Source organism: Manacus candei, unplaced genomic scaffold (assembly GCF_025592945.1).
Source record: "Manacus candei isolate 608988 ecotype Guabito, Panama unplaced genomic scaffold, ASM2559294v1 h1tg000033l, whole genome shotgun sequence".
Lineage (NCBI taxonomy): Eukaryota > Metazoa > Chordata > Aves > Passeriformes > Pipridae > Manacus > Manacus candei.
The window spans coordinates 4,634,716-4,645,024 of NW_026138081.1; the positions used below are offsets into that span (position 1 = coordinate 4,634,716).

At 42.8% G+C, this 10,309-nt stretch overlaps 1 protein-coding gene across 1 annotated transcript in view; it reads left to right on the top strand.

The window, feature by feature from the left end:
* The window catches only part of RAD51B (RAD51 paralog B), a 409,186-nt gene extending 399,620 nt beyond the window's left edge, over positions 1-9,566 (top strand). Inside the window, exon 12 of the mRNA XM_051791447.1 lies at positions 9,394-9,566. Coding sequence (XP_051647407.1) covers positions 9,394-9,449 — 56 coding nt within the window. The 3' untranslated portion in view covers positions 9,450-9,566. The remainder of the gene's footprint in view (positions 1-9,393) is intronic.
* Positions 9,567-10,309: the final 743 nt, after the last annotated feature.

Here is a 10,309-nt window from a genome sequence, read left to right on the forward strand (position 1 = left end):
AGGCAAGAGCTTTGCCATGACTTTCAGTTATAAGTCAGAATATAGACATATAAGAACAGCTTGACCCATGCTAAGGTGTGGGCCCTCCACGACTTCCCACAGCACAACTCTGAATATCAAATAGAAACGGTGAGTAGCCCATAGGCCTGCTAGCCTACAGTTAATTTACCACATGAGGAAAATCACATGTATACTGCTTCCATCTAAAATTAATCCCTCCTTCCAGTCAAGAAAATGGAGGTCCTTTGTTTTCCTCAGAGTGGAGGATCCCATAGACCCCTACAGAATAAAACAGCTATTCTTTTCAAAATTTAACGACATTACTTCTTTTGTGTTCATGTATCACATTTCAATGTCTTCTAAACAAGAGGGAGCTTAATGTTTTTGTGTAACCTTGAACTGGCTAGTACACAACTTTTATTGCTTCATCCTTGAGCTTCCATGAGCTACATTATGTTCTACTACGAACAGAACGTCCTGCTTAGGATTGTGTGGCACATGCTTCAGTTGCAACAGCTTACTGTTGCTTTCTTTGGCTGTCGAGGGTCTGCGGGTATGTATATGTACATATATGTGTATATGTATGTATATATGTGTGTATGTGTGCATTTCTAATTATGAAATTACCCAGTGAAAATTTCCAATTCTGAAAATTTTTATTTAATTTCCTTCCTTCTCCACTACTTCTTGGCTAATCCACTGACAGCTCTAAGGAGAGGTTAATTCCCCTCTCTGTGACTCATTTCTGAGGTCTCCCAGGCAGGATTCAGTATGATGATGTCAGCGTTTGCTGCAAGAGCTGTTTAAATGTCTCTGCACGTAGCGGGGAGTGAAGCACTGATTTCAGGCAGTAGCGCTAGGAATGGCAGGGTTTGTTTAACATTCACTGGGGATCTTCCTAAAAAGTCAATGTGCCTGCCTACGGTTTTGTGGACTGGCTGAGCATTACTGTGCAGTTGTTTTCAGCTTTTATTTTAGTGTATGAGAAGCACTGTCCTGTGAAAAGGGAAAGAAAGGGAACTTTCTGCTTTTGGTTTAATGGCAGTCTGTAATTTGATTTTAAATTATCTACTGTCAAGCCTTTCACAAGTGAATCCAGCACACATGCATTTTCTCCGTAACAAATTTGACTGTCTGGAGAAACAAAGGCTGATAATTAAGCTCACAGCAGTTGATCAGGATGGGGCCTAGGCATGGCCTAAAACCTCAGCAAGTGAGAGCCTTAATTTCTGGATACTTATCAAAAAACCAAACCTTTGACTTGGTGCAACTTGCCCATTCTGGATAATCTGGCTCTTTGATTCCCTGAGTAGGCTGCTGGGCTGTCCTGCGGGAAGTTGGCACCTTGGTATGCCAGCAAGGAATGCCAAATGAGCAGACACCACTCCAGAGTAACCAGCCATGCCAAATAAAATGCATAATTCAGCAAGATTATGGTTAAAAGTGGGAGATCTATTTCTTTCCAGCCAACACATGAGAGCCCAACACCTTTTGTACTTTGAAATACCACTAATTAATATTTATCAGATGTAAAATGTGACACTAGCTATTTGGTACAGTATGCCTTTAAGCACCATATTACTATTCCTTTTTAAACATGGCTACAGCCAGGCAGACTGAGTCAAGTGATAACAAGTATCACCAACAGCAAAAAAACCCCTCAGCTGGAGGCAGCTTTTAAAACCCATCCAGGCCTTAAACTGGCCTGTACTCTTTGCAAGGCAAAGCCCATTAGCAGGAGACTGGGACCAGCCACCTTACCCATGGCTGCTTACACAGCCACATAGTTTAATAAAAATAATCATGTAGTGATTTTTTCTGGTGGTGTCTTTGCTCTGAACTCACATGAGTGTTTGGAAAGCGCCCGTGCTCATATCTCTCCACCATGACCTTCTTTCATGCTAGAGCCCAGCTGCCCATGGGGAGGTGTGCCAGGGCAGGTGAGCCATGCTGTGCCTTGCTCTGCCGTGCCTGGGTAGAATGGGCACCCTCACTCCTCCCTGCTGGGTTGCACATGGGGCACGCCACGCTGACCCTCAATTGCACTTGCTCTGTCACTAAGAAGCAAATCTCTTCGACCCCTTGCCGGTGCATGATTTTTCTGTCTTACATGTTTGACAGTGCTGGTACCTTGAGACCACTGTGGCAGGGACTTCCCAGCAGTTTGGCTCCCGAGGCTGCAGCCTCTGGATAGCTTCTACCCCAAATGTATGTCACATTTCCTTCCAGCAAAAGCAAAATATTTACACTAAGCCAGGGTCACCTGGCGGCCACTCGCTATCACAAGCTGGAAGTGGCTGTGATTCTGTAAACGGAGGGGCGTGAGGGCGGAGGGAATTAGTGCAGGGCTCCAAAACAAATGATGCAGCTGACTGGGGCTGCTGCTGGGAGTGGTGGGCACTGAGGAGGTGGGTGCCAGACAGGTGCTCTCAGGGCAGGATGAGGATGGGCTGGTAGCAAGGCCTGCAGTTCAGGGAGAGTGGGCCAGGACGGCAATGGCAGGACGGAGCCAGGACGGCAATGGCAGGACGGAGCCAGTGCCGGGGGCAAGGGAAAGCAAATTTGCAGAGTCTGGACAAACATGTCCAGTGTCTCCACCAACCACCTCTCCCACCAGTCCCCGTGAAGCCCCAATATGTTCAGTACCTGAGGTTATAGCCACACCAACCTCACTTCTTTACCTGCCTTCAAGGAGCTGTTGGAAATACTCCTCCTGTTCTGCAGGAGTGCTTTGGGCCCAGTTAAAGCATCCTGGAAGTTGCTGGGCTAGACTTGTCGTGTGAAAATGCATTGAATTCAGTGATTTAAACTCGTAAACTTGAACTACAGGACTCACAGCCCCTGTATTCCCAGACAACCAAGAGAAAGGGTGGCAGTTTCCCACTGTAATAGTTTGCACACAAAAGATCTTCCTCCTTTCCACCTCTTGCAGCCTGAATCTCTCCCATATGCTGCCAAAATTTCCTTTTTTATCCCATAATACACTGCTGATCAGCGCCTGAAAACTCTGCTGTGTACTGTAACACATGCATACAAGTCATGGATAAAGTGGTTGACAGCTCCTGGCCACCTACCCATCAGATACCACTGACTTCTCCTCAGCTCCCTCTGCCCTTCTCCCTTCCAGGCATTTGCCTGAAGTGATGACCCATGCCTGGGTTTCACATGTGACCGATGGCATGTGGACTCCAGAAAGCCTCCGTTAGGTGGTAAACAAAATGGTGGTTGTTTTGCATGCCTTGAACCAACTGCAGGGGCATGAGGACTCTGAGCCTTCCCAGTGCCTGGGCAGCTTCAGAAAGACTTCACTCATTTGTGAAGATAGATGTGAATGTCAGGCATGAGCCACAGTGGAGATGGATGGTTCCATCTCCAGTCCCTATGATTAAACAAGCCTGTAAGGAGCAGCAGGGAGTTTTGAATAATCCCACAAACTCTTCTGCTTTTGTTATGCTGCTGCCACTCTCCCAGCAAGGTTCATGTGAAAGCATGTGAAGTAACCAAAATATTAAGAGGACATTGCAGTTATTCTTGGCTGTCTAACTGCACTTTTTGCATCCAATCATTTTCCACTGGCACTTCTCGTAATGATTATCACAGTGTCAATATCTGAGATGTCAGTATTAGACCAAAGCTGAAGAGGGTGGCATTTGGCCACTTGGGATATATGGTTTTCCCCAGCTTTGCAGAGAAGTTGCTTTATACCTATTACTAAACTATTAGGTATGCAAGGCATAACTATAGTGGAAGGGGATTTCTGTGTGGGAGGAACAGTATGATTCAGATTGTCTCATCAGCGTTGTGAAACAAAATGTCCAGTCATATGCTTTTGTGATGTAGCCACTCATTTCTCCGCCTTTATTTTGTATATTTAACCATAACCCCAGTGCACTGGGACCTGGGAATCAGCAGAGCAAGCTATGGGAGAATTGGTCAAGAAAACAGGAGTCTACATACAGAAGCACCGAGATGACCTAATACTCTACTAGCATTTTCCTCAGTGGGAGGGATGTCTGGAGCATGGCAAGGGGAAGGAGGGATCGAATGCAGTTCTCGAGCATCTAATTACCACCTCTTATAACAGCTCCTTGAGAGAGCTGGCATGGGAAAGTGGTAACAGGAATGCTATCCCAGCTTTGGAAACTTGCCTGCTTCACAAGCAACCCAGTATCTGAAGCATGGACACATGGCTGAATGTTGTTCTCATAAGCACTGGTGGTTTAAAGGAGTTCATTAATGCATTTGAGGTAGAAGTTGACTGTTTCTGGATGATTATTTTAGAGCAGCATTCAGGAATGTACCAGTCTTCATTTTCTGGGATTGCAAAGGAGGATGGCAAGGGTAGAGATAAAACACTGATTTCAAGAAAAGACATTCTAAATTGAAGATCTACCTGAGAGTCAATCTCTATCTTACAGGGAAAAATACTTATTGGAACACTGCACTTATGCATTAAATATAAAATTATATAAGGACTGTTTATACTTTTCCTCCCCAGAAAATTCAAATCTAAGGTAAATCAAAAGAATTCCTGATGTTTTAACATATGGAAGTTCATAGTGTAGGTATCAGCTTGCTTTTCCCAGGGATGTCCCTGATTAAAATCCAAGTCATCCGTAACAGACAGTTCCATATTATCAGGGACCACAAAAAGCAGAGTGCATTCACATGGGGACTGGGCCTACTCCAGACATCACTACCAGTATACAGAGATTTGTTTTTAGCACATTCCTGACAAGACAAATGGCACACAGGACACAAACACTCTTCAGCCTTCTTAAAGGCTGGCTCAGAAAGCCAGAACTTTGCAGATTCAGTGTGGTGTGGCAGCCTCATATCTCACTGTCATTAAACACAGAACTAGCATGAGTCTTTGCATACTTTCATAGGCTTTACACATTCTTTTCACGTGTTACTGCCATAAAAATTACACTATTGTAGATATGTTTTTGTGAAGCCAGATAAAAGGCAGCGTGCACATTTTCAGTACTATAGCCACCCCGAAGAAAGGGCGGGGGAAGAGGGCAGGCTGCAGCTTGCTTTCTTAATAACATGCAGAACCTTTAAAGCTCAGGTTACAGTAAATATTGTGGCTCCAAACTCCGGCTATGAAGCAAATAGCCCAAGGACTCTCCCTAGAACTGTAGTGGCAAACTGCAATAATGTCTGAACTGTGATAAGGGGCCTCTGTGCCAAAAGAACCTGCTGGCTATAAAATATAAAAAATAATGCTTTTTAAATAACTAATGTTAAGATCTCTTATATCAAAAGCAATGTCATCAGCAGGCATCACCTCACCTCCTTCTGGAAATGTCTTGAGGTTGAGACTTGCCCCATTTCCCTTTGTTACAGCATACAGATCCTAACTGATTGCAGCTTTTGTGCTGTTCTTTCATGCACACTGGTTCACTGTGACCCACTGACTGGTATGACCCACTGACTAGTATGATCTGGGCCTTTGACATGTCTTCTGCCAACCCCTGCAGCCCAAGGGAGTGCTTTAGGGAAGACCAGACTGACCACTTCTCGGGTTTAACCCAGTAGGTTATGAGAAAGCTCCTGTAATGTCTTACTAAAGGGACTGAACTCTGCAAAAGACCATGAAAAACGTAACTCCCAAGGAAATGAAAGGACGTATGATATGTGCTAAACCTCAAAAAAATAAGTTGAAAAGTGTCAATGGTTTTTCTACTAAGTTTTATGAGGGACTGCAATTAGGCCTTATATAGCCCGCCCTTGGCCATGCTGCAAATGGTTTAATGGGGTAATACCCAGTAAATAGATAAATTAAATTATGCCAGCATGAAGAGGTCATCCTCTTCAGAGCACCTAAATTCTCCTCCAAATGGCAGTACCTCCTTTTTCCAGATCCATATACAACATGATTGTTCAGGGCCTTCCTAGAAATGAAAAGGCCAATTCTTCCTCACCTTACTCTTTCCGTGAAAACATATATGATGAGAAACCACACACACATGCACATGGGTTGGTGTGAGCCCCAGTGTGGGCACAGGTGGTGTGTCTGAATGAATGGACACACAGAGGTCTCTGTGTAGGTAAGGTTTACCACATGTGGTGCTGGGAATCGCATGCATGATTCCAGCTAAAAGCCACAAGACTGGCTGAAAGATGTTGCACTGTAAAGATCCTTTCTTGTATGTCAGAGTCTTAAAGTTTTGTGACATTGGGATGGTATAAGCTGTATTTCAAAGATGAGACAGGCTGCAGGTTGGAAACAATTTCTAAATCATTTTGTGCAGTGGACTTCTACAAATATGCCTGCAGCAGACCAGGGCATTGGATCTAAGTGAGTCCTTATTTATGTGATTTTTCTAATTAATGCCTGTTTCACAGAGGGGTAGACAAATCACCATCTTGTCCTAGTTGGGTATGAGCCTTATATCCCCATTTTGCTAAAGACAAAAATGTCCTTGTTGCAATTTTAGGTAGGCAGATTCTACCCTCACTACGTACTGGCCACAGGTTTACTTCAGCAGAGCTCTGGTGCTGTCTTGGTGCTATCTGTTGGGAGCACCCTTGCAGAAATCACACAAAGGATCATGTGGGTCCCTTCCCCCATGTCGAGAAAGAAACTTATGCCAGGTTAGGTAAGCTGCAGATGGAAAGGAAACTGAGGGCATACGGAGTAAAAGGATAACAGATTCTTATATTGACTTTGCCTTTGATATTCTGCAATTGTTTAAGGAGAAGGCAATGGGAGCTTTGTCTCAGGTATAAGTTAAACATTATTTTAGAACACTGGTTTGAGAAAAAATGTCTTTTTAAAGACATTATTTGAAGAAATTAATTCATTTTACATCAGCAGAATTATTTAATATTTTCCTTTCTGTGTGGTCTTTTCTCCTATACTATTCCCACTCAGACAATATATTTTTGATGGGAAAGTAGTCATTCTTTCTGCTTTTCCATTCTCGGCTGACCTCCTTAAGATCTCCCATTGTAGATTTGCATCAGGTTAATATCATGGTAATTTCTAGCTCAAGTAAAATCAACAAACTTCCTCTCTCTTCTTTCCTTCTCCTCTTTAAGGCATTCTAGAAAACCCAAGTACCTTGGTGGCCTGCTCCCTGCTCTCTCTCCCAAAAATGCCTTTCTTAATTGTTGTGATGTTAGCACCGTGCAAGGATTTTTATCTGCACTCCTTGGTGTCTGAGTCAGTAATTCTTGGTTCTTGCCAATTATTTCATCCCCTCTGCTCCTGTGATTTACGCAAAGTTGGATGGTTGCAGGTGGAGATGAGATCCTCCCCAACTTTTGCAGGTTTTGCCTCCTTTGAGGATGCTGCTAATCTTTGATATGAGGATGCGCACTCAGAGTAAGGCTGATAGGGATGGGGAAATATGATTCCTTCAGAGACGTTTCTTTTGACAAGACTATAGGCCTAGTGTTGTCCAGATTTCCTGCAGCTGTATGGTTCACACACAGTTATAAATTGCTGATTATATAAGAAACCCTACTTTTTCTGAAGCTCAGGTGGCATTTATTTTTTTATTCCCCTCCTGAATGCCTTAGTGAGGAAAAACAAAACAAAACAAAACAAAACAAACAACAAAATACCCCAACCAAACAAAAAACCAAACGAAAACCAAACAAAAAATCCCCCAACTCGCAAATCCATGCCAGTTTCAGCACCTTTGCCCTTATGATTGACAACTTCCCTCCACTGCAGGGGTAAGACCACTGCAAGTGGGAATTCCTTCTCCTGAATTAATTAAATCTGTATTATTATTGCCTTTGATGTACTGCCATAGGAACAGGAATGAGCACTGGAAAACCTCCATTTTTGTGCATTTCTTACACAAATAGCTCTGGACAGAATATTAAAGGGATCATTTAGAATATGGTGGGCAGAAGTAGTCCCCTCCCCAAAGCTGCTCTTGAGGCTGACGGTCTCTGTGGAAACCGCATGGGAACAGTTACAGACCTCTAGTGGCTCTGTTTATATAGCTCATCTGGGTTCCTAATTGCTCACCAGCACAGTATTTTAGAAAGCCGTGTAGAGATTTCCTCTAAGGATTACGACACGGTGTCATTTCATCTTCTCTGCATTTCCCATTCCAATATCTGTTTTTGTTTTATTTTCCTCACCATAACATCTGCCCTACATCTCTGAGAGATTTCACAATTGGAAACCTCCTGTAAATGATGACATAGAGTTGAAGGACTTCCATGTTTGCTTTCTACTATTTTTTTCAAGGGACTTTGGGTTAGACATCTCTTTAAAATAAGCATTCTTTTTTTTTCTAATTATATACTAACATTTGTAAAAGCTGTCTTTGGAAACTAAAAAAATATATATATATATATATTTCTGTGCTTCCTGCTTGTATGCTTTTCCACTTACCTTCCATTGAATTCCTAGAGAAACACAAACTTCTGTTAAGTGCTTGCATAAAATAATCTTTAGCAAGCTGTGTCCCTAATGGCCTGCAGGGACTCCAGATAAAAAACAATTTCTCACATTTCTGTTCCCCAGCATCGACAGTGTGGCAGCTTTAGGGCTACTAGTGCCAGCCTGTGTCACTGGTGCCAGGGCTGAAGGCTGAACTGGCCTCTGGTTCCCACCAAAATGGAAGCAAGCAGTCTTGAATTATATGGAGCAGGACAGCCAGCTCTGCTTGGCTATACAGGAGGCTGTGACTGGCATGCAATCCTAGGAATAGCCGGAGTGACAGACTTTCAGCTTAACAGACTGTTTTATACTGATCAATCAAGGTTAGTGTCGCATACCATCACCATGTAAGGACCAGAGACATGCAGATAAATGTGAGATAAAACATGCAGGACTATATTCTCACAGTCCAAGGACATCTGAGTCTTTAGTGACTTCACCTCTCACTGCAGCCTTTTTCCTTGGAATCAGAAAGTAGTGCACACAGCTCCTGCGGGACTGCTCTTGGCTCTCACTCGCCAATGAGAGCATTGCACACCACAAATGTGGAGCAGTCACAGTGCTCCACAACATCAGCCTTGCTTCCTCCAGCAGCCAGGAAAGAATCAGAGATTTATATGGCTGGGAGGAATCTCAGCAGGTAACTTAGTCCAGACTCATGTCCCAAGGCAGAATCATTATACTTATGTCACACTTGGCAAATGCTTGTCTAACCTCTTCCTAAAAGCCGGATGGCCATTCCACACCCTCCTCAGATACTTCTCTCTGTAATTATCCTTACTGCTTGCTGCCTTCTAACATCCAGCCTCAGTCTCCTTTTCTGTAGTTTAAGCTCATTACTTGTCCTATCCATCATCAATATGGAGAACAATTTATTCCCCTTTTCTTCCCAGCCACCTTTCAAATACTTGACAGTGGTAACCCTATCTTCCCCCAGTCTTCTCTAAACTTAAAGAAGTTTGTTCTTTCTTCCCTCCTAGGTTTGTTTTTCAAGACTTGTGATTATCCCCCAGTTGTTCTCTGGACCTTGTCTTGAGGACAGTACCCACAGCTGGACATCACACTCCAAGTGCAGCCTCACAAAGAACTGAGCAGAATGATTATTTATGGACTACATTCTAGTAAAACATTTGTCCTTTTTGCATTAGTAATTAACTCATATTTAGACTGTGATGTGGAACATCTCTCAGATCTTTTTATGCAGAGTTGCTACTTGCACAAAAATTCAGTACCCTATATAAATAGAATTAATTATTCCTGGTGATGTCCATTTATAGAAACTGAGAACTGTCGTTATTGAAATTAATCCTGTTTTTAAGGCATTTGTCTAAATACTTTTTAATTGTAGCTTTATATTTCAGATCACCGAAAGTACCTTTCCAGATCTGTGGCAGCCAAAAAAGTAATATTCTCTGTTCCATTGTCCAAACTGCTCATAATCCCCTTAAATCAGACTGACCCGGTAGAGACTCCTAAGCAACTCTTCTTTGATCCATCTTTCCATTTTTAAAGTATAACTAATAACTAGTCTCTTTGTGCAGCTTTCCAATCAGCATCCCATCATCCCAGACAAGCTCCATCTACCACAGGTTCCCTTAATTAATTTGCTTTGGAGTATCATGTTACTCTGTGATAAAAGCCTCACCACCATCAAAACATAGGAATACTATTGCTTCTCCCTTATCAACTGGGTTTTTTTATTCTGTCATGAAAGGAAATTTGACCCATTGTATACAATTTGTTTTTGACAAATCCATGCTGGCCATTATTCATCTCTTTGTTTTGTTTTAGGTGCTTACCAAAGTTTGATTGTTTGTTCCAGTATTTTTCCGGGAATTGAAGTTAAACTGAACAATCTGTAATCCCTGGCTCCTCCTTTTTTGCCTTTTAAAGACC